The sequence below is a fragment of the Microdochium trichocladiopsis genome, assembly GCF_020744255.1.
Source record: "Microdochium trichocladiopsis strain MPI-CAGE-CH-0230 chromosome Unknown B0I36scaffold_6, whole genome shotgun sequence".
Taxonomy (NCBI): domain Eukaryota; kingdom Fungi; phylum Ascomycota; class Sordariomycetes; order Xylariales; family Microdochiaceae; genus Microdochium; species Microdochium trichocladiopsis.
This window is the reverse complement of record NW_025763549.1, coordinates 439,664-461,910: the sequence shown is the minus strand read 5'-3', so window position 1 is coordinate 461,910 and position 22,247 is coordinate 439,664. Positions and strand designations below refer to the sequence as shown.

Below are 22,247 nucleotides of genomic sequence, written 5' to 3'. Positions count from 1 at the left end.
AAACTATATCCACCACCTACTACAGCCTCGCCTTGCTCTCCATCCGCCGGATCTTCTCGTGAGTCTCGATGAACCTCTTGTAGTTGGGAAACAGCCCTTTGGGATCCCACTTCTGGCGGATCTCCAGGAACCTCGCGAGCGCCGAGTCGCTCATGACCCGCCCGTTCGCGTCGTCGTTGGTGACATCATAGTCAGCCACGTACGTGCCCGCCGCCACGGGCAGCGTGGCCTTGTACCTGTCCCGCATGGGCTGGTATATGCCCGGCTCGAGTCCCGGGTCGGTCCACTGGGTGATGGTGGAGATGTAGTACTGCTGGGGGATCGAGACGGCCGAGTCCTGCTCGTCGGGCACAATGTCGCACGTGCAGATGAAGACGACGCTCGTGCGCGTCGGCAGCTCCGTCAGCGCGGGCTTGCACTTCTCGAGCAGCCGGGGAAGCGGCGTGCCTGGGTCCGACAGAATGGACAGGATGCTCCAGCGCTGGTCGCCGCCGAGCCCGATGAACCCGCGCTTGGTGCGGAAGATGCGCTGGAACGACGTCTCGGTCACGGGCTTCATCTCGATCAGCGCGTCCCTCACGGCGGGCGGCATCTCGCCGTCGTAAGCGGACAGCAAGACGCGCGCCTGCGCCTGCGTGTCCGCGTAGCACTGCAGCGACAGCGACATGTGCAGCGTCTTGTCTTCGGGCACCGCATCCCCAGTGCACAGCGGGTCGTACTTGTCCGGGTAGTAGATGGTCATGTTCAGGTCGGTGCCGTACTTGGGCGTCTCGTCGCCCTTGGTCAGCGCCCACGTCATGAGCTGCTCGTACCTGTCGCCCACGACAAAGGTGAAGCTGCGCTCCCAGAGCCTCGATGCCGGGATCGTGCGGCCCCAGAAGCGCGTGACCACGCCGAAGAAACCCAGCCCACTCCCGCGCGCCGCCCAGAACAGGTCTTGGTTCACTGTCCGGCTGGCCATCAGGACGCGGCCGTCCGGCACCACAATCTCCATCTTGGTGATCCACGACTGCGCCGTCGCGCCCCAGCCGCGCACGAACCAGCCCTGCCCTCCCGCGAGGAGGAACCCGCCCGCGCCGACCGTGGGTGCGTGCCCGTGTGGGAAGAAGCGTTTGATCTCCTTGAGCTTGCCGGCGACCTCCTCGACGCGGACCGACGGCCCGAACGTGATCTCCTGCGTGGCCGGGTCGTACTCGACGCCGCGGTTGAGGTTGACGGTGTCGATCATGATACCGTCCTGCACGAGCGCGCCCAGGCCAAAGACGTGACCCGAGCTGCGGATGCCCACGTGCACGCCCAGCGAGGCCGCCTTGCGCAGTGCCGCGGCGATATCCTGGGGTGTGCGTGGAACGTGAATCTCCTGCGGGTAGCGGTCTGGCGTGGCCGAGCTGGGGTTCATGCGCCGGCAGCGCTCATAGTCAGGTGTGCCTCTGACCAGGACCGAGGACGAGTACTCGGGCTTGGTCTGATAGACCTGTGGCTGTTGTGGTGACGCCATGGTGGTTGTGCTGGAACGACAGAAAGACGATGGTGAAGATACTGTGGCCACTCGCCTGTGTCCGCGAGCCCGGCGTCGAGTCTTTCTAGCTATACCGGATTATTGACACAGACCGCCCTGTGCAAATCCTTGTGATCTGGCTGTGTCCTGACATGCTCGAGGACGGGGCAGCCTCGGGCAGACCTGCCACTCCCGCCAGGGCTGCTTCCAAGTCGCCTTCCTGATCCGTCGTGGTTGGACCAATAGGCTGCCCGGCCCCACACCTCCGGTACCGGCCCCCACATTTGTCGATTCCGATGGCCGTTCCGGGACTCCACTGACTTCAGGTCAGCCAATGACCTTGATTCGGTCGCAACATTGGTGACCGTTTTTTTGGACGGGCATGAAGATATACCTGGCGACGACGCCTACTGTAGAGACTGGTTTGCATGCTGGGTAACCTGTCAGCGTATCTCAACAGTCGGACACAGTACACAGCAATCATGTAGGGGCTGACCATGTCGTTGTGGTGATGCAAAACTCATCTAACATCATGATAGGGGCGATAGTGGCCGATACTCCACGTCTTCAGCCTTTTTCGAGTCTCTCGCTCAGGTATGTGTGTTTTAGAGATATTGCTTTCAGTCGAATCATAATGCTCACGGTTGTATCCTTGACTTCTAGGCCGGCGTTAGCTATGTCTTTGTCAACCTCGGCTCCGACCACCCAGCGATAATGGAGGCTCTCGCAGCCGAAACCCGGCGCAGCGGTACTTCCAAGGGGCCCTCCAAGTTCCCCAAAGTTATCACTGTGCCGCACGAGTTCGTCGCGCTGTCCATGGCCGACGGCTTCGCGCGTCTCACTGGCAAGCCGCAGTGCGTGCTGGTTCATGTGGACGTCGGCACGCAAGGGCTCGGCTGTGCGATGCACAACTCATCAATCGCCAGAAGTCCCGTTCTCGTATTCGCGGGGCTGTCGCCATACACGCTCGAGGGCGAGCTCCGCGGATCCAGAACAGAGTATATCCACTGGCTGCAGGACGTGCCGGACCAGAAGGCTATTGTGGCGCAGTACTGCCGGTACGCAGGTGAGTTCAAGACCGGCCGCAACGTCAAGCAGATGGTCAACCGCGCACTGCAGCTCGCGACGAGTGACCCCAAGGGACCCGCGTATCTCATGGGCGCACGAGAGGTCATGGAGGAGGAGATTGACGAGTACGACCTCGACCAGGAGGTGTGGCACGGGATCGAGCCTGCCGGCCTGTCACCTGCTGGTGTGGAGAACATTGTCGAGACACTCGTGACAGCAGAGCGGCCGGTCATTGTGGTCGGCTATACCGGGCGCAATCACGCAACAGTACCGCTGCTGGTGAAACTCGCCGAGGCGATCCCTGGTGTCAGAGTGATTGACGCCCTCGGCAGCGACGTGTGCTTCCCCTTCAGCCACAGGGCGTACATTGGCGTGCGGATCGGCAAGCACGCAGCCATTTCTGGAGCCGACGCCATCCTCGTGCTCGACTGCGACGTGCCCTGGATCCCGACGCAGTGTCCGCTCAGTCCTGGCGTCAAGATCCTCGAGGTTGGCGTCGACCCGCTCAAGCAGAACATGCCACTACACTACATTCCGGCGACGCACCGGTACCGCGCCGATGCGGCTGTGGCCCTGCAGCAGCTCAACGACTTTGTGGCGACCAGACACGTTGATCTGGCTTCCCAAGAGCCATTTGTATCCCGCTGGACAGCTCTCGAGCAGACGCGGAGAGAAGAGATCAAGGCTGCCGACCGCCTCGCTGCACCACCCGCAGATCTGCAGGCTACCCCCGCCAGTACATCCTTCTTGTGCTCGGAGCTGCGCAAGGCCTGCCCGGAAGACACGATCTGGTGCATCGAGGCCGTGTCCAATGCCATGTTTGTCTATGACCAGTTGCGCGTCGACAAGCCCGGTCACCTGGTCAACGGCGGTGGCGGTGGTCTCGGCTGGTCGGGCGGCGGCACACTGGGCGTCAAGCTGGCTGCTGACTACTTGGGCCAGGGCAACTTTGTGTGCGAGATTGTCGGCGACGGGACGTATCTGTTTGGTGTGCCCAGCACGGTGTACTGGGTCGCCCGACGGTACAAGCTGCCGACGCTGACCATCGTGCTGAGCAACAAGGGCTGGAACGCGCCGCGCATCTCGATGGAGCTGGTGCACCCGCAGGGCCACGGGTCGCAGGTGAGCAACGAGGATCTCAACATCTCGTTCAGTCCGACGCCCGACTTTGCGGGGATTGCCAGGTCGGCCTCGGGCAACACGGCGTACGCGGCGGTGGTGAGGACGGCGGGCGACTTGTTGCGGGTGCTGCCAGAGGCGGTGGCGGCTGTGCAGGGCGGCGTGTCGGCGATCATCGAGGCGAGAGTCCAAGGGTCGTCGCCTTGGAAGGGGGATGAGGCGTAGGGTGTCCGTACTTGAATGCAAAAAGGATCTTACACTGTGATTAGCCATGTGAGGAAGTTGTGACTTTTTCTTTTGTGTTGTGCGCCGAAATTCCACGGTCGTGCTTTCCTCTTTCACCCACATAACACAGTGCGATCACACCAACAAGAAACTTCTAGAATCATCATGTTCTACAAACGGACTCGACTACGGCTGCTGGGCCAGCTTGTTGTCCAACGCCATCTGCACATGCAGTCCTCCCGTGATGGCAATATCCGCAGCAGTCGTGTACGCCGACGCGTCACTCAGCAGGTACACCGCGGCACCCAACAAGTCATCCCTCGTCCCGATCCTCTTCAGCGGCGGCGTGTCGTTCATGATGGCCACCATGGCCGGGTTCGCATTGCGCACCTCCTGCGTCATCTCGGTGTCGATGAACCCCGGCGAGATCGAGTTGACCCGGATCCCGTCGGCGGCGAGCTCGACGGCCAGCGCCTGCGAGAGCATGCGCACCGCCCCCTTGGACGCGCTGTACGCCGACATGCGGTGCTGCGGGAGCACCGTGTGCGACGTGATGGACGCGACCAGGACGATGCTGGCCCCCTCGCGCGTGCCCTGCTTGCGCATCTGCTCGGCCACGAGCTGCGCCGAGAAGTAGCTCCCTGTGACGTTGACGTCCTGGATCTTGCGGCACTCGGCCCAGGTGGTCGCGTGGAACGCCTTTTCCAGCGCGATGCCCGCACAGGTGACGAGCCCGTGCACGGTGCCGCCGAGGAGCTCAAACGCCCTGTGGAAGGCGGCTGTCAGGCCTTGCTCGTCTGTCACGTCGGCCTGCACGTAGCTGAGCCGGACGTTGAGCTGCTTGGCCAGGCTCGCGTAGTCGGTGCTGGGGGCCGCCTGCATGTCGAGCGCGACCACGTTGGCGCCGCACTGCGCCAGCGCATGCACCATCGCCAGGCCGATGCCCTGCGCACCGCCGGTGACGATGTAGTTGCGCCCGGTGATGTCGAAGAGCTGCTTGACGTTGGCGAATTGGGCCATGGTGAGTGTTCTTGCGGGTTTTGGAGTGGGAGAATTGTGCAGGCGGTTGTTGCCGTGATGCTGATGCTGTCAGGTAAACCGCACAACGTCTTTGCAGGTGTAAGTCAGGATGTTCACGCTGCGTTCTGACACGACAGTCCAGTCCGGAAGTTGGTCCGAAAGAGGCAACCGATGGAGGGCGCAAGCCAATCCGGGGCCGCCGGAACACTCCCGACACGGATTCCGGACCCGAGGTGGACCCAGCCCCGAACCCGCCTTGTCCGCATCCTGGCTGGCAGCAAGCGAGAGATGGCCGCGACTTCTCGAGACTGGGCATTCAGTAGACTCGGTCCGGCGCACTCCAACGCTGCTGTCGCGGCTACGTCGGGTCGCGATGCTATACGCCGAGCGCATCAGACGGCGGTGATATCTTTGTCTAGATGAAGACAGCTGTTCCGCAGAACCAAGCTGCGTTGCTGCCATGGTCACCAGCATCCACGAAACACATCTCACATTCCACAATGACACACCCCGGCTTCAAGACACTCGACATGGCCATCATTGGCGGCGGCATCGGCGGCCTGGCCGCGGCCGTCTCGCTCCGCCGCCAGGGCCACCGCGTCACCATCTACGAGCGGGCCGACTTCGTGGGCGAGGTCGGCGCGTCCATCTCCTGCGCGGCCAACGGCACCCGGTGGCTCGAGGAGTGGGGCGTCCACATTGAGATGGGCGACCCGGTCGTGCTCAAGAACCTCATCAGCCGGGACTGGAAGACGGGCGAGGCCATCAACGTCTACGCGCTCGACGACTACAAGGAGCGCTGGGGCTACGTGTACAACATGTTCCACCGGCAGTACATGCACCGCATGCTCATGGCCAGCGCGGTCGGGGAGCACGGCGAAGGGCCGCCCGCGAGGCTCGTGCTCAACCACAAGTGCGAGTCGGCCGACCTCGAGACGGGCGAGGTCCGGTTCGAGAACGGCGTGACGGCCCGGCACGACGCCATCATCGGCGCCGACGGCATCGGGTCCGCCATGCGCACCATCATGGGCATCACCGCGGACCGCCGCCCGGCCGCGTGCACCTGCCTGCACGCCAACGTGGACCGCGAGAAAGTGCGCGCCGCGGGGCTGGTCGACTACTCGGAGAACTCGGCCCTCGAGTACTGGGGCGGCTACGACACGCACTTCAAGGTCATCCTGTCCCCCTGCAACGGCGGCAAGCTGCTCTCGTACTACTGCTGGTTCCCGCGCGAGGCGTCGGACCTGCAGACGACCAACTGGCTGCAGAAGGCGACGGTCGAGGAGCTCCTGGCGCCGTACCCGGACCTGGACCGCAACGTCTTCAAGCACCTCGAGCTCGGCTACGAGGTGCGGCCCTGGCGCATCTGGATGCACAAGCCCTACCCGTACTGGACCAAGGGGGTGGCCACGCTCATGGGCGATGCCGCGCACCCCATGATGCCCGACCAGAGCCAGGGCGCGTGCCAGTCGCTCGAGGACGCGGCGGGTCTCGGGCTCGCGTTCAGCCGCAGGCACTTCAACGGCGACGTGCGCGAGGCACTCCAGGTGTACGAGGAGGTCCGCAAGCCGCGCGCGACCAAGGTCCAGGCCGCGTCGGAGCGGGCGCGCGAGAACCTCAACGAGCGCATCGGGTTCTCGAGCAACACGGACAGCAAGGTGTACAAGGTGTCCAAGGAGACGGACAAGCTGACGATTGAGGAGATGAATCTGTGAGTTCTTTGACCCATTTTTATCTTGTGGATGCGGGGACGCGGCTAACAAGACCGGACTGCAGATACGACATGCACGAGCACGTTGCAGAGGTTTACGATCGTCGGAGGGGGGCGCCGCAAACGACCCGGGCATTTAGCAACGGGCTGCCGACGGGTGGGGCTGCGATTGCTGCTCATTGAAGGGATTTGAATCTATGTAGCTGAATGGATGACGTTGCTGAAACGTAGACATGGCTGCCGTTTATTGTACGTGTGACTTGAGCCATGTTGCACCAGCAGTGTTGCCTTGGACATAGCCGTAGGATCTGCCTACGCGTATTCTAGGAAGTAGCGACCTGGAGCGACGCCGTTTCACATGATAACCAACGGAGGAGCGACCAAGTTCGAAGCCGGAATTGACAATTAAAAGCGCCTTGAGGTCACCACCAGCCATAGCCAGCCATATCGACTTCCAATTGCATACGTCTCGCTATCTGTCTGCACCGTTGTTGCAGCCACAATCCCTACCACACATCCGCAAAACTCTCAACATCCGCTCCCTCCACCCGGTAGAACCCCAACGCCTTGAGCATCGGCTTGTCGTGAAAGCGGTACAGGTATACCTGCTCGCCACCTGCAAAATGCTGGTACTTGTGCCATGCAGGCACGGCAAACGTGTCGCCCTTCTTCCAGTGCAGGGTCGTCTCGCCGATGACGGAGTGCCCAGTGCCCTCGATGATGTGGTACACGGACGAGGCCGTCTCTTGGATGGCGGGCGAGGAAGCGTTGGCGTCGAGACGCTCTGCAAGCGCGCCGATTGTGCGACCGACTGTGGACTGTCAGTGCAAAAGTCTCAATAGTAGAGGGCAATACGTGGTGCAAAACTCACTCTCGGCACCATTCTTGCGCAGATACGGCACCGCCGCCCACGGCCCGGGCTCCGCGGCAAGCCTCTCCTCCACCTGCTCCCACGGAAACACAATGGGCGAGTCGTCCACGCCCACATCCTCGGCCGGATACCGCGCCTGGTCGTAGTGCACGTTGAAGTGCACGGGGAAATGCACAAACTCGGGCAGGTCCAGCCCGTCGAGCCAGATGACGGGCTCGTCGTCCCCGCCTTGCTCGCCGGCGCCTTTCTTGCCGTGGTCGTGCCAGTTCCACGGCGGCGTGACGAGCACGTCGCGGGGCTTCATGGCGACCCGGCGGCCGTGCACGGCGGTGAACCCGCCCTGGCCCTCGATGATGAAGCGCACCGCAAAGGCCGAGTGCCTGTGCGCGGGGGCCGTCTCGCGCGGCATGACGAGCTGCAGCCCCGCGTAGAGCGTGTCGGTGGTGTACGGCGCCGCGTTCCTGCCCGGGTTGACGAGCATGAGGACGCGGCGCTCGGCCTGCTCCTCGCGCACGAGGTTCCCCGCGTGGACTAGGTACGGTCGGATGGCTGAGTAGGACCACAGGAAGGGCACGGTGCTGGGGTTGGGCAGGGCCGGGTTGAGGCGCGCCATCTGCGCCCAGAGCGGGGACACGTTGACGGTGTCGAGGGACTTGAGGAGGTCTGACTGGGTCTGGATGCTCTCCGGGCCGCTGGCGGGCTGCTTGGAAGGCAGCGGCGCGGGTGCCGCCGGCGGTGTGGTTGCTGCTGGTGCCATGTTTGTGTCTGCGGTTGGTTGCGTATCTGGCGATTGTAGACGGTGTTGCCGCAGGTGCTAGATCGTCTCTCTGGAATTGATATTATACGTAAATATTGGTGGTCGTTCTAAGAGCATAATTGTCATCGTCGCAGGAAGGCCGCTGTCCCGACACATCCCCAACGAGCACCCGGATGCCGAGCAAGTGGTCAAGATCGTGGACGGGGACAGATCGGGAGGATAGGCGGAAGAGAAGGGAGTTGGAGAAATTTGGAGCAGCCAAGACCACAATAAGAATGAGCCACCGGCCCTCAACTCTTATTGGACGTCCATGTAAACTCTGGCATGTCACTGACACATCACTTCCCTCCCACACCATCCGGAGACCTTTTCTCCAAGTGCACATAATGTCAGTCTGCTGGGACCGGCTCATCCGGTTCGTGGCCACCGATGGCCGCACTCTCCGTGGCGAACCCATCCTGCCAGACCCTGACTTTGACCTGGGCAACACGACCGAAGCCACCGGCCTGAAAGCCAAGGTCATCACGGGTGATGATATCTACGACACGACAGGGGCCACAAAGGTGACCGACGAGGTTGTGACGGTAAAAAAGCTGCTCGGTCCGCTGGCCCAGTCTGAAGTGCCGTCGGTGCGCTGCATCGGCCTCAACTACATCAGCCACAGTAGGCCATCCATCCTCTTTTCGCGCCTGTCGAGTCTCGTCCTTCCCTAACAGCAAGCAGTCAAGGAAACCGGCCGCAAGATGCCATCCTACCCCTTCATGTTCATCAAGCTGTCCACGGCGGTGCACGACCACGACAGCCCCGTGGTGATCCCCAAGATTGCGCAGGACACCCAGCCAGACTACGAGGGGGAGTTGTGCGTCGTGCTCGGCCGCGACGCCAAGGACGTCTCCGAGAGCGACGCGCTGTCCTACGTGGTGGCGTACACGGCGGGCAACGACGTGTCTACCCGAAAACTCCAACGCGACCCGGAGCTCGCAGGCCCCGTGCCCCAATGGGGTTTCTCCAAGGGCTTCGACACGTACGCACCGCTGGGACCGGTGCTGGTCAGCAGCAGGCTGGTGCCGGATCCAGCCCGGCTCCATCTGACGACGACGGTGGACGGGGAGGCGCGGCAGAGCAGCGGGCTGGACGATCTGCTGTTCAGCGTGCCGTACCTGATTGCGTACTTTTCGCAGGGGACGACGCTGCAGAAGGGCACGGTCATCATGACAGGGACGCCCGGGGGGGTAGGGTCCGGGCAGAAGCCGCCGCGGTTCCTGGCGCCAGGCACGGTGATGGAGGTGCACGTCAGCGGGATCGGCACGCTGAGAAACGGGGTCGAGTTTGCCTGAGCTGCCATAGACATTGTAGGCAATAGACGTTGTGATTTGTCAGGCCGTGAACAAGGTTCGACCCTCCAGGCACGCAGAGATGCAGGTCGCTCTTAGCGTGACAGACTACGGAACCGTGGCCGGAAGGACGGAACGGGGCCTCAGGGGCGCTTTACACATGGCAGAGAGGTCCAAAAACCGTGATGCCGGGCCTGTCAGATTCCTTGCCCTTGATTGTTTCCCCACAGCCGAGCATTTGCTGCGTCGTCTGCTTGTTTGCCGGACCACATGGCCAAGCACAATGGGGCGGCCGACGACATGTCAGGCAGCAACAACAACAGCAACAACACGTCCGGCTCGAAGCGCCAGCGGGTCGCTCTTGCCTGCAACCCGTGCCGCACACGCAAGTCCAGGGTGAGTGAGTGCTTGCTTCAAACTGGTTGCACAACAACAACCTCATCCTCACAATCATCCTCTTCATAGTGCAATGGCGCCCGCCCAAGATGCAGCCTTTGCGAGCGCATGTCCTTTGACTGCACCTACGATGCACCCGGGTCCGCGGCCAATGTCATCATCCCAAAGGAGTACGTGGTCGGCCCCCATCGCATCACAATGCCTCTCCAAGAAAGACTGACCTCTCGTGACGACACAGCGCCTTTGCCGACCTCGAGTCCCGCCTCCACCTCCTCGAGCAGATCGTCAAGGGCCACCATGAACAGCTGTCTGTCCGCAGTTTCAGCTCCGCCGCCTCCGACAGGGGCATCTCTGAGACCTCTGCCGACCTCGACAGCCCAGCACCTGGCATCACGAGGCTGCTGAGCGGCCAGGAGCCAGAGCTCGACCTAGACGATCACACAGATGGCATGGCCATCTCTTTTGTCGACGAGAAGGATCAGGGCTTCTTTGGCCCGTCCGCCAACATCTCATTCATGCGCATCATTCTGAGGTCCATGCTCGCCGCCAGCCCGGCAAGCCCCGGGCCAAGCACGGTCAAGGTCAAGTCCATGTCTTCCCGGACCGCCAGCAACACGCTAAAGGAGCCAGCGCAAAATTTGGGCGTGACCCTGCCTCCCGAGGACGTCATGCATCGCCTGCTTCAACAATACTTTGCCAACACGGGCTTGCTCTTCCCCTACATCCACGAAGCTTCCTTCCTCGAGACGTATCGGCAGGCCCGTGCCTCTGGCTTCACGAGCGTTCGCAGGACATGGCTAGCCCTGCTCAACATCATCCTGGCCATGGCTGTCCGCGCAGACGCCTCCCGAGCCGAGACGCCCCACTCGGCGAGAGGCGACGAGGCGGAGCCCTTCTATAAACGCGCCTGTCTGCTCTGCGGGACGCAGATGCTACGGGGCACGACGCTTGAGACTGTACAGTACCTTCTGTTGTCGACACAGTATCTCCAGGGCACCCAGCACGCAGTGCAGACGTGGACAACGCACGGGCTGGCGGTCAAGACCGCGCTGTCCATCGGGCTGCACTCCAAAGCCGCATCGGCCAAGTTTCCACCTATAGAGCGGGAGATGCGCAAACGGACCTGGTTTGGCTGCATCGTGCTCGACCGCAGTCTCAGCATGACCTTCGGCCGACCGAGTGCCATTCCAGAAGATTATGTACGGCTCGACCTGCCCGTGCCGATACCTGGGGACAGAGAGCGCGGCATGTCGGCGCTCTTCTTCTCCGCAACGGTCACGCTGTATCGCATCCTCTGGAAGGTCATCGCGTCCTTGTACGGCCACAATATCGAGCAGGAGGATATTCCAGGGCCTGAGCTGCTGACCCGCATCCTCGGACTCGAACAAGAACTAGATCAGTGGCAGACCACGCTGCCACCGGCGCTACAAATTGCGCCTCCTTCCTTTGAAGAGGCAGGCTCACCCGCATCCTCGAGGTCGCCGTCGCAGCAGATCGAGAAGCTGCGCAATATCATCACGCTGCGCTACCTCAACACCAAGCTGTTGGTAATGCGGCCGATATTGACAAACATGCTCCAGACAAGGTTTATGTCCCCAGGTGTGAATAACCACGACGAATACGACCATCAGCAGCAAAACAAGTTCTTCACCACAGCATGCTTCGGTGCGGCGGTCGAGTCGATATCTTTGATACACGCCGTTGTCACGCGGCCTGATCTGGGAAAGCACATGCTAGGGGCGTGGTGGTTTACTCTGTGTTATGGTGAGAATGCTTTGGCTCTCTTTTCTGGTTGTGTCAGCTGACCGGGTCCTGCGCTTTCACAGCGTTTAATGCCTCGCTCACAGTCTTTGGTGTCCTGCTCCTGCAACCTGCCGTCCCACCACAGGACAGTACGGAGCAAGTCCCGTCAGATGTCTCCTCGCCGCATTCACAACAAGGTGGTGGTCACCTGGAGAGCCGGCAACAAGCGACTCGAGGTCGCGAGGCACTCATCAAAGCCATCGAAGCGCTCGACGCAATGGCGGCCAACAATGTTCTCGTCGATCGGTGCATCGAGCACCTCCGGCAGCTCGTGCATGTGCTGGACAGCAGGAAGGGTAAGCTCTGTACAGGTGACGTCGTTCTTGGAAACAAATCTGACGTACTTTCTCAGTGGAAGCAGATTCCTCGAATGTCGCAAAACCACTCTCGGCGACATCTACGACGTTCCCGCCCGACTGCTCATCCTTTATTATGTGCGGCATGCCGGCTTCGACGTCCGCTACGACTACTGGTGCGGGCGTCCTGGTGGACTTCTCGAGCCCGAAGCTGGCCATGGACGAGACCTCGATCCTCGGGATGACGTTCCCCGATTACCACCACACCATGATGTTTGAGGACGATCCAGGACCAGGCTTGTTCTTCACAGAAAGCAGCGGCAGTGGTGGCAGTGGGGTTGACGCCGGAAGTGATTCGTGGATGGATTTCGGGTATCAGCTTTGAGGCGTCTTGTGCATGTATCATTGGGGAGGAGGGGGTCTGGGCGCAATAATGTATTCATTGGTCAGGGTACAACATTTGGTATGGCATAGGAAAGAAAAATAAAAACGAATTGGGACCCCCGGAGCTAGCAAATTTCCATCGATTTCCCCACGCGCACACACACCTGCGCCTCTCGAAAACTGCATCACACGTCCACAAGCGCGACAGGCCCTTTGAAGCTCTTGCGCGCCCGCAAAACCCAGTCCACGCTCACGAGGATCACCACGCCACCAAGGATCAGCGAGGCGTAGTTCATGTTGGCGGCCACCACCGGCACGGTCGTTGGCAGGACCAGCAGCGCGGTCAGGAACAGCACGTAGACGATCGACGCGACGTTGACGGCGACCCCGACGACGGGGTTCATGCGCCAGGGGCCCCAGGCGAGCATGTCGGGCGTGCGCAGCCGGCGGTACAGCATGGCGACGATGGGGACCAGGTAGGACAGGGAGAGGCCGACGACGGTGATGGACAGGACGGCGCTGAAGCCCGCGGTGGACGCGACGTTGAGCGCGCCGAGGAGCAGCACGGCGACGATGACGACGGCGACGGCGTTGAAGGGCACGTGGGTCCTGCGGCTGATGCGGGCGATCTTGCCGGAGAAGGCCGGGGCGCCGTCGCGCGCAAAGGACCACAGGGTGCGCGACGTGGACGCCACGAGGCCCACGGTCGCCAGGGCGGCTGAGACGGCAATGGTGCAGGACATGGCGGACGCCGCGGCGAGGTTGCTGCCGCCCGTCAGCTGCCGGAAGATCTCGATGATGGGGAACCCCGTGCGGGCCGAGAGCGCGGCGTCAAAGTCCTGGATGCTGAAGAGCACGGCAATGACGATTGCGAAACCCATGATGCCGTTGACGATGATGGACCCGATCATGGCCCGCGGCACGCCCCGGCGTGGGTCGGGCATCTCCTCGGCCATGTGGGCGGCCGAGTCGTATCCGATCATGATGTATGCCGAGGTGACCATGCCGATGCCCCAGGCGACAAAGTCGCTGTCCCAGCCAGTGCCGTTGGAGAACTGGGTGAAGACAAACTCGGCGGGCTGGTAGTTCCCGCGGGCGAGGACGAGGGTGGCGATCAGGATCATGAAGAAGAAGATGACGTGCAGCGCCATGATCAGGTTCTCGAGGACTGGCAGCACGCGGCCGCCAAAGATGTTGAGGCCAAAGGCGATGAGCGTCACCGCGACGTAGATGAGATACCAGTGCCATGTCTGCGGGACGTAGTCTTCGTAGTTGAGCACGACTACGCCCTGGATGATGTTGGCGGCACCAAAGGGCGCCGATGCGGTCAGGGCAACCCAGCCGAGAAGGCTGATCCAGCCCGTGTAGAAGCTGAGGATGGCCCGTGTGCGGGACGAGCTGAGCTCGCTGATCATAAAGTACTGCCCGCCGGCGTTGGGGTGCATGGAGGCCGGCTCAGACAGCGACATGGCGATGCACACGTTGCCCACAAACGAGACTGGACAGAGTTGTCAGCACGGTGGTATAAGTCCCACTCTCCGTTGAGCAAAACTTACGCAGAAACCCATAGACGAGAGACACGGTGCCACCGCTCACGAGCGCCAGGCCCATGGTGCTCAGCAGCGTCTCCCATGTCGCCATGAGGGACAGGGACAGGGAAAAGGTCGACAGTGTGGTGAATGTTTTACTGAGCTGGTGTTGGTCAGTACCTCGATCTGTTGAAGGATCCGGTGAACCCACCTCCACAACTTGGCCGACCCCTGTGCCCGTCTCCAGCCGGGACAGGCCGTTCTTGGAGTCTTGCAAGTCGTCAGACATGGCGACCTCGGACGTCGACTTGCGCATCTTTTTGTCGTCGGCTGCGTCTAGAGACATTTTCGAGTCTTGGAATGGTGTTGGCATTTGATGCTGGGCAGTTCCAACAATGAACGCCCTTGTATTTATCGCGAGGCTGGCCTGTCGTCGTCATCCCAGACAGAAGATAAGAGACTATCCACCCGACGCTGCCCCGGGACACTCGGCCGGGGGCTGGCGATAAAGTCCAGATAGACTGGCAGGGGGGAGGTTGCAAGTGCGACCCCCGCTTACCAGGGTCTGCGTTGCCGCTAGCTATAAGCGCGCGGACTGGCTGAACTGTAATTGCTCCTCAAACCCCTTTCCGTCGGTTCCTCCGCCTTGGTGACCCCCGTGGGGAGCTTTGCCGTGATTGGTCCGGGAACATCCCGAATGCACGTGATCGGCGACGGAAGCGAACCGGCACTCCAGCGAAGCCGGGATCGCTTTCCTATAAGTTGTCCGACAAGACAACGCGTCGCTTCCTGTCACTTCCTAGATATGGACAAAGAGCCCTGTCGACAATGGCACGCGTCGTCACGTGGGCTGAAGTGCAGCAGCATGGCAAGGAGGACGATCTCTGGCTGGTGGTCAACAATGAAGTGTACGACATGACAGCCTTTGCGGGCGAGCATCCCGGCGGGCCAGAGATTATTTTCGAGCACGCGGGCCGCGACGCCACTGCGTCGTACGGTTCGGTGCACAGCTCATCGCTGATTCGCAAGGAACTTGGCAAGACGTCAGCATTCATCGGCAATATCGATCGGTCCACGATCCCGCCACCCGGACCAGCTGAATCTCACATGGAGGTCACGAGCAGCAGCAATGGCAGACCCCAGCTCGACGAGCTCATCAACCTCGACGACTTTGAAAAGGCCGCCTCGATGTCCTTCACACCGAAAGCCTGGGCCTATATCCACGGCGGCTCGAACGACAACATCACCCGCGATGCGAACCAGGCCTATCTCTGGCGGATCTGGCTGCGGCCAGCGGTCATGCGGAATGTGAGCAAGCAGCCCGACACTTCCACGACCCTGTTTGGCTGCAGGCTCAGCATGCCGGTCTACATGTCGCCTACGGGCGCGGTCAAGATGGCTGGCGGGGAGGGTGAGCTCGACCAGGCACGCGCCGCCCACAAGACGGGCATCGTGCAGTGCTTCGCGACGCCGAGCTCGTACCCGCACGATGAGATCCTCGAGGCCACGCCGGAGCGCGCGTGGTTCCAGCTGTACGTGGACAAGGATAGGAAAAAGTCGGAGCAGGCGATCAGGAGAGCCGAGGCGTCGGGCAAAGTCAAGGCGCTATTCGTGACGGTGGACTGCCCCGTGATCTCGAAGCGCGAGGCCGACGAGCGGGTCGTCAATCCGGGTGGCGGCAGCAAGCGTGACAAGAAGGGTGCCGGGTTCACGAGGCAGGGCAGCTCGTTCATCGACGCGAGTCTGTCGTGGGACGACGTGCCGTGGCTGCGGCGGACGACGCGGCTGCCGATTGTGATCAAGGGGATCCAGCGGTGGGAAGACGCGGTCGAGGCGATGCACCGGGGAGTCGACGGCATCGTGGTCAGCAACCACGGTGGGCGGGCGGCGGACACGGCGCCACCGTCGATTGTGGCGCTGCTCGAGCTGCGCCGGCACTGCCCACAGGTGTTTGCGCGGATGAAGGTGCTGGTGGACGGCGGGTTCCGTAGAGGCTCCGACGTGGTCAAGGCGCTGTGCCTGGGCGCCTCGGCGGTGGGCTTCGGGCGGCCTTTCATGTATGCCGTCAACTATGGCGAGGAGGGCGTGGAGCACCTCGCGGGGATCCTGCACGACGAGATCCGGACGGCCATGCAGCTGTGCGGGATGACCGACCTTGGCAAGGATGCCGCGCCGGAGCTGGTCAACACGGCCGAGGTGGAGCACATGGTGTATCGTGGAGAGAGGTCGAGGCTGTAGTTTCATAAAATGTGAGTCTACACGACTTGCTGTATATAACAAAAGACCTGACTACGTGTCTGGCATTGTTGGTCCTCGTGGTCGCACCTGCCATGAATCAAACCACAGGTGTCGTGACTGCCTGGGGCGCAAACAATCCCACATCAATGATTGCCCAGCCCACTCACTACTCCATCCAAGTCACGGTTTTGCAGTACAGAAACTCCTCCAGCCCTTGATATCCGTTGAACCGCCCGAAGCCGCTGCTCTTGACACCCCCGTGCGGCAGCGCAAACTCATCGTGCACCGTCATCGAGTTGATGTGCACCGCGCCCGATTCGAGCTTGTCGGCGATGCGAAAGGCTGCGCCCAAATTCTCGCTGAAGACGGCCGCCGACAGGCCGTAGTCCGTGTTGTTGGCCAGCGCCACCGCATCCTCCTCCGTCTCGTACGCGAATAGTGACACACTGGGGCCAAAGGATTCGGTCAAGTACAACTTCATCCTGGGATCGAGCCCGGTGACGATGGTGGGCCGCATCTTGGTTTCGGGCCAGTGCTGTTTGTTCGGGGAAGAGACGTGACCGATGATCTCGGCCCCTTGTGAGACGGCGTCTTTAATGAGCTCGCGGTTGCGTCTGGCCGAGGCTGCCGTGATGATCACGGGGATCGTCTCGGCCGTGCCAAAGATGCGACTGACTTGGTCACTGAGATTCTGCCGGAAGCTGTCGGCGACGGACGAGTGCACAATGATCCGCTCCGTCGACATGCAGATTTGGCCGGCCTGCGAGGCGTCAGTCGAAGAATCACTTTCCACCCGGTTCAACACTCACATTCATGAAAGCACCCATCGCACAATGCATCGAAGCCTTGCTCAGGTCCGCGTCCGCCATCACGATCGCGCTCGCCTTCCCTCCCAGCTCCATCAGCGAAGGCTTGAGGTACTTGCCCGACAGCGACGCAATGATGCTGCCCACGGCCGAGCTGCCCGTAAAGTTGGTCTTCTTGACCTCGGGCGCCGCTATCAGCGCCTCCGTCACTGCCGCTGCGTCTGCAGGCCGGTGCAGGATCAGATTCAGGCATCCTGTCGGCAGCCCGGCCTCGCGGAACACGTCGACAATCGCCCAGTAGCATCGCGGCGAGAATTCGGGTCCCTTGAGGATCGTCGTGTTCCCTGCCGCCAGCGCAAACGTGACAGATCTGAGGCCAAGGTGGTAAGGAGCGTTCCAAGGGGCGATCCCCAGCACGACGCCATATGGCTTCTTGTATATGATGGCCTTCATCCCGGCGTGGTTCGACTCAGGGACCGAGCCCTGCACCGCTCCCGCGATCCGCCCGGCCGTGTCCCGCAGACCTTCGATCGACAGTCCCAGGATGAATTCCTGGTAGGCCTTGTCGGCGCCAACCTCGAGGTGCATGTAGTGACCTAATTCTTCCTTGCGGCGCTCGATGATGTCCGCCGCCCGCAGGAACAAATCACGCCGCTCCGATGGCTTGGTTCGCGACCATGCTGGGAAGGCGGCCTGTGCGGCAGCCACGGCGGAAAGTGCATCTTGTGTAGAAGCGGACGAGCAGGTCCAGATCTCGCGGCCATCGAGTGGGCTGATAACCGGGAAGGTGGTCGTGGTGCGGACTTCCTCGTTGTTGATTACGAGAGGCACCGTGTACGCGGCCGTGGAGTTGGTGTTGAGGCTGCCCATGATTGCTTGTGTTGTGTTTGTTTTTCTCGGCATGCTGTGGCAGGGCATGTGTTCAATGACTTACTTAGGTATTCAAACATGCTGGCCGAGTATAGCGTCGGATTGCTGTCGGAAGCCATTCCGAACCTTCTTCCGGCCTAGACCCGCGCGCCCCCGTGGCAGACGGGTGAGTATGCCAGTGGTTTGTCAGAACTTCATTGATGACTACGCTAGTTATTTGTTTGTGTCGTTCATCGCCTACTCCAGAACTGATCTCGGTTTGGGTATGATGCAGGCCTATGACTCGATTCCAACACAACAATCGTTTGCTAATCTACATGCCGTTTCCTGAGTTTCCCGCGCACGACAGTCTGCTGCCCCATAGCGGAATCCGTCGCGCTTCCACAGTGTGTTGAGCATCAGCGGCGAGAACAGGAGGTTAGCACAAGTGATTGCTTCATGGCTGCCGCCCGAAGTCAGGAACTCGCCTGCGATTTGCGTCCGGATGGCATGTTGTGCTGCAACATTGTGGAAAAGATTCTGCTTATCCTGCTCGAAATCGGCCCATATGAAGCGCAGCAGTGTGTTGCGCTCGTCTTCTGCATGCATCAAAGCAGTGGCATCGGCAGTGCTCACGGTGGGATCGCCCCTCTTCGAGATGTGAACGTGTGCGTACAGGTGCCACAACACGACAGCGGCAGCATCGATCTCGGCTGAAGTCTGGTGATCGAGTTGTGTGTCCGTCTGGGGCAGAGGACTGGTTGGGAAAGTGCTTGTCAGCAACACACTTTGCAGACTGGATTGGCCCGGAAATTTCGCTCGGATATCGCCGACAGCTTCAAATGCCGCCCTGAGCTCGTCGGCCGGTGTAACGAGGTTCGCGTGGCTCTGAGGGTCCCGAACGGACGATGTGCGTGAAGACTCGGTCATGGCCATGACTGCATTCGATTGACTTGGAGAGAGCTGGAAGAATGTCTCGCTCGTTTGTGCACCAATGACTGTGAGGGGCCACTGAGTCTTGGTCTGGCGAGCGATATCCAACAGTGCGCTGGAAGGGATGACTGTCAGACCAGTCACAAAATACTGTTCGGGGCTGCCGTCGAGCTTGGCCTGGCGTAGTTCGCGGTACGCAAAGTAGCAGGAGCGAAAATTGTTGTTCTCGAGCCATTCGTTGATGCTGAGTTGACTGGGATCCCCAGCATAAAGAACTGACGCCAGCGAACAACAGTCTGTCATGTCGATGCTCGCAATCTCGGCATAGCGAATATCAGCCTTTGCGAACACGAGTTGGTGGAGATGTGACCACGCGAGCTCTTTGTCGATCATGGTGAGCTGTGGCTGTGTCAGAGGCATGTTCACCAGCCTGTCGATGTCGTGTCGTGCCATACCCAATTCCTGGAAGATCGCATCGGCCTTGTCGCTGACGACTTGGGCATAGCCACACTTGATCTCGAGCCAGTCCTGGTGAGTACGATTGGGAGCGAAGTTCCCAGTCTCAAGAACACCCAGGAGCACCCCGAGTGTGAACCAGAGCGTGCCGTGGTGGGCGCGGTCTCTACAGATGCGGGCACAGCAGGTGTATTCGCGGGCCTGAGACGATGGCGGGCTCGCAGTCATGGGCGGGGACGGCAATGGAGAGCAGAGATTGGACTCTGCGCCTGACTCGATGAGGGCCGCCATGAAGACGAGGACGTTCTGACAGACGGGGTCGTCGTGCCTGGCTGCACTCGTGGCGAGCCATGCGGATGCCCAGCTCATACCCCCCATGTTGCGCATCAGGCTTCGCATCGACCGTCCCTTGTCGGTCAGCCAGTAGCCATCATCTCCAGTGGTACATCCAGAGATGAAGTTGTGCCGGAAAGCCTCCTCGAGCCTACGAGGCATGACTGGTGCCAGCTGAGGAATCTTGTTCAGGCTCACACCTTCCCAGTTATGGACGAGCTCAAGGGCCAACAGACGAATGTCCTGCGCCCACGCAGGGCACGTTTCTTCCGTCGCGAGGGGACGCTGGACGAATGTGTCGACGTCGTAATCGCGGAGGAGCTGTGCGTGCCGGGTTTTCGCCTTCAGCATCCCCGACGCATGTGCAGCAAGCTCGATAGCGACGTCCTTGAGGCTCAGACCGCACTCGTCTTCGCAGGTGGCCGTGCAGCACCGCAGAGCAGAGTTAATCTACTCCCGCACGATAATCCTCATTAGCCGTTGCGGTTGTGGTATCCGCCATGCGGGGCTTCTTGACCTGCTGCTACGCACTTCATGAGCCTTCAGGTGTCCTGTAATTTCTGCGCGGAGGTGTACATTCTCACCCTGGAGTCTCTGGACGTTGGCCTCGAGTTCCCTGGCCTTAGCGCTCTCTTCGTAGACTCTGCTGCTCGTCACACTCTAGAGCTGGCCGCTTCGTGCTCTTGTATCTTGTGCTCTAGCTCCTCTCGATGAAACTAGTCAGACTTCCATTCCGATCTGGCGTCCTAGACCTGGGCCTTGAGCTGCGTGAGTCTCTCGTCGCGTGCCTTGAGGTCGTCTGGCTAGTCGTCCGGGCCAGCATCGATCGCCGTGCTTGGCATCGATTGGCTCTGCCCGCTGCACTGTCGCTGTTTTCGTCAGTAACTCCGCAGACATGTATACGAAGACAGGGAGAGACTGACCGGTGCCCTGCCTGTGACTGCTCACTGCACCCCGGGCTCATAACCTCGGGTGGTGATGCTTTGAAGAGAAGCTTGGTGTAGACGGCCCTGGGTGTTGAATGAGAGGATGCCAGAGAAGGTGGGGAGGGGATGGTGGTTTGGTAGGTCCGTGATTGACTGGATGAACTGTCCAAGGTGCGGCGGGAGACGTCGAATTTATGCAAAGAGTTGCTTGGCCAGGCAGACCAACAATCAGGACCATTGAATGATGTGAATTGTTGAGGCAGGCCCCCGCGCAATGAAACTCCGCAACCCTGGAGGCATCAGCAATGGACAATCAGATGTACTCAGACGTCCCATTGTTGTGTCAAGACTTGGGGCCAGATCGCAGACTGCGCGAGGCATGCAGAATCGATTTCGTTTGTCGTTGGAATGCTCTCAGGTCTCTTCAGGCACCAGCAAACGGGGTGGGCCTTGCACGCGATAATGATACCTCAGGCAGGCTGCTGTGGAGGTCGTCCTGCTGACACACGGACACATAGTGGTGAGTTGTGCAGTTCCCAGAGACACTGGACACGTCTGGGCAAGCCCCCGCGGCAAGTCTTTCCTCCGGAATGACGCGCTGTCGACCACGCCCCTCTGCCAGAGGGTGCTCTCTCGCGGAGGCCAGATGTATGAGACCGTTCTAACTATCGTCCCTCTCGAGGGCGACATCCCACCACACTTTGAGACGATCAAACGTCTCTGTGAGTTGGTGATGACTTGGGACATCGACGCCGGCAGATGTGCTTCTGCATGGTTAATGATGCTAACTCTCATCAAGAAGTTGCTGATCGTGAGCACCCCGTATGCGGTGGCGGATCTGAAAGAGGGTCACGTGAACGTATTCTGAGAAGCTGCTGGGCGAGGTTGACATTTTTATGTGCCGCCTTTTAATCGGACGAGTCAACGGCAAGGCTCTTGTGGAGAAGCTCCGCGGAAACAACCTCACTGCAGACAAAGAGGATGAGGGCAAGTTCAGTTTTCTTGCTGCTGAGCAGGTCTGTGCCATTTTTCGCCTAAATCATCCCCAGGAGATACTGCAGGTGAATGAGAAGATTAAAAGGTCTGAAGTCATGACAACTTCAAGCACGCAAGCATGAGGTGTGCTTACTGCAGTGTGAACTACGTAAAGGGGCTCTAACTAAGGCCGACAATCGGACCATTGTTCGTTCCTTGATCCAGATTATGCAATATGGACAAATTGAAGCTGCGTTGCACTTGGTGGATCGGCGGACATTGTGCGGCGGTGGAACATTGAAGCTAGCCTTGTGCCCTGCGGCGACTTGTTCCGAAACATTGTCTTCAGTGAGGCCTAGGGAGATTTGTGGCGCTCCTCTACGGCCTCGCGACCGACCCAGTGCCAACGATTAGCAATGAACAGCCATACAAGGCTACACTAGAAGGTCTTGAGCCCCTTTGTCAGACCATCGAAAACTTTGCGCTTGGTGGCTTCTGGCACTGGCCTGAGCAGAGGCAACAGTTTTGAAAAAAGAGCTGTGGCACCCGCCCGGTAGCGGGACTACCAATCTTCAAGTTTCCAGCCCTTGACAATAAACAGGTTCCATGACTCTGTAAAGCGCCTTCGAGTCATTTTTCCGCCCTCCTGACCACAATGTCGCTCCTTCACCAGCATGAAAAGGGAAGTAGCTCCCCAAACCAAGAAGCCACCAGAAAACA

At 60.5% G+C, this 22,247-nt stretch overlaps 11 protein-coding genes across 11 annotated transcripts; 5 read left to right on the top strand and 6 right to left on the bottom strand.

Moving 5' to 3' along the window:
- Positions 1-19: 19 nt before the first annotated feature.
- B0I36DRAFT_244324 (oxidoreductase, FAD-binding protein) lies at positions 20-1,498 on the bottom strand (the record flags this gene model as incomplete). Its single annotated transcript, XM_046150047.1, has 1 exon — positions 20-1,498. The coding sequence occupies one exon, from the start codon at positions 1,496-1,498 to the stop codon at positions 20-22; it is 1,479 nt and encodes a 492-aa protein (XP_046011192.1).
- Positions 1,499-2,053: 555 nt separating this feature from the next.
- On the top strand, positions 2,054-3,880 carry B0I36DRAFT_205773 (thiamine pyrophosphate enzyme, N-terminal TPP binding domain-containing protein; the record flags this gene model as incomplete). The annotated part of the gene is made up of 2 exons (XM_046148835.1): positions 2,054-2,092; positions 2,162-3,880. Coding segments are annotated over 2 exons (1,758 nt in total), but the record flags the coding sequence as incomplete, so codon positions are not given.
- A 216-nt stretch (positions 3,881-4,096) lies between these two features.
- Positions 4,097-4,930, bottom strand: B0I36DRAFT_374600 (uncharacterized protein; the record flags this gene model as incomplete). The annotated part of the gene is made up of 1 exon (XM_046160289.1): positions 4,097-4,930. One exon carries the CDS (start codon positions 4,928-4,930, stop codon positions 4,097-4,099), a length of 834 nt encoding a protein of 277 aa, XP_046011190.1.
- Positions 4,931-5,430: 500 nt separating this feature from the next.
- Positions 5,431-7,018, top strand: B0I36DRAFT_410434 (uncharacterized protein; the record flags this gene model as incomplete). The annotated part of the gene is made up of 2 exons (XM_046161911.1): positions 5,431-6,641; positions 6,707-7,018. The coding sequence occupies 2 exons, from the start codon at positions 5,431-5,433 to the stop codon at positions 6,822-6,824; spliced, it is 1,329 nt and encodes a 442-aa protein (XP_046011189.1). The 3' UTR covers positions 6,825-7,018.
- Positions 7,019-7,031: 13 nt separating this feature from the next.
- On the bottom strand, positions 7,032-8,260 carry B0I36DRAFT_269051 (gentisate 1,2-dioxygenase). Its single transcript, XM_046151258.1, has 2 exons — positions 7,513-8,260; positions 7,032-7,452 (listed from the first exon to the last, which is right to left on the bottom strand). The coding sequence occupies exons 1-2, from the start codon at positions 8,123-8,125 to the stop codon at positions 7,148-7,150; spliced, it is 918 nt and encodes a 305-aa protein (XP_046011188.1). The 5' UTR covers positions 8,126-8,260; the 3' UTR covers positions 7,032-7,147.
- Positions 8,261-8,655: 395 nt separating this feature from the next.
- On the top strand, positions 8,656-9,606 carry B0I36DRAFT_245215 (uncharacterized protein; the record flags this gene model as incomplete). The annotated part of the gene is made up of 2 exons (XM_046150138.1): positions 8,656-8,932; positions 8,993-9,606. The coding sequence occupies 2 exons, from the start codon at positions 8,656-8,658 to the stop codon at positions 9,604-9,606; spliced, it is 891 nt and encodes a 296-aa protein (XP_046011187.1).
- A 245-nt stretch (positions 9,607-9,851) lies between these two features.
- Positions 9,852-12,605, top strand: B0I36DRAFT_269045 (fungal-specific transcription factor domain-containing protein). The gene is made up of 5 exons (XM_046151257.1): positions 9,852-9,999; positions 10,069-10,169; positions 10,238-11,763; positions 11,826-12,098; positions 12,155-12,605. The coding sequence occupies exons 1-5, from the start codon at positions 9,874-9,876 to the stop codon at positions 12,481-12,483; spliced, it is 2,355 nt and encodes a 784-aa protein (XP_046011186.1). The 5' UTR covers positions 9,852-9,873; the 3' UTR covers positions 12,484-12,605.
- B0I36DRAFT_269044 (amino acid/polyamine transporter I) lies at positions 12,600-14,174 on the bottom strand. The gene is made up of 2 exons (XM_046151256.1): positions 14,039-14,174; positions 12,600-13,980 (listed from the first exon to the last, which is right to left on the bottom strand). The coding sequence occupies exons 1-2, from the start codon at positions 14,121-14,123 to the stop codon at positions 12,668-12,670; spliced, it is 1,398 nt and encodes a 465-aa protein (XP_046011185.1). The 5' UTR covers positions 14,124-14,174; the 3' UTR covers positions 12,600-12,667.
- A 613-nt stretch (positions 14,175-14,787) lies between these two features.
- On the top strand, positions 14,788-16,294 carry B0I36DRAFT_324727 (putative mitochondrial cytochrome b2). The gene has a single exon (XM_046154150.1). The coding sequence runs from the start codon at positions 14,840-14,842 to the stop codon at positions 16,247-16,249; it is 1,410 nt and encodes a 469-aa protein (XP_046011184.1). The 5' UTR covers positions 14,788-14,839; the 3' UTR covers positions 16,250-16,294.
- Positions 16,295-16,415: 121 nt separating this feature from the next.
- Positions 16,416-17,925, bottom strand: B0I36DRAFT_244720 (aldehyde dehydrogenase; the record flags this gene model as incomplete). Its single annotated transcript, XM_046150080.1, has 2 exons — positions 16,416-17,009; positions 17,059-17,925. 2 exons carry the CDS (start codon positions 17,923-17,925, stop codon positions 16,416-16,418), a joined length of 1,461 nt encoding a protein of 486 aa, XP_046011183.1.
- A 276-nt stretch (positions 17,926-18,201) lies between these two features.
- Positions 18,202-19,977, bottom strand: B0I36DRAFT_363505 (uncharacterized protein; the record flags this gene model as incomplete). The annotated part of the gene is made up of 1 exon (XM_046158818.1): positions 18,202-19,977. One exon carries the CDS (start codon positions 19,975-19,977, stop codon positions 18,202-18,204), a length of 1,776 nt encoding a protein of 591 aa, XP_046011182.1.
- Positions 19,978-22,247: the final 2,270 nt, after the last annotated feature.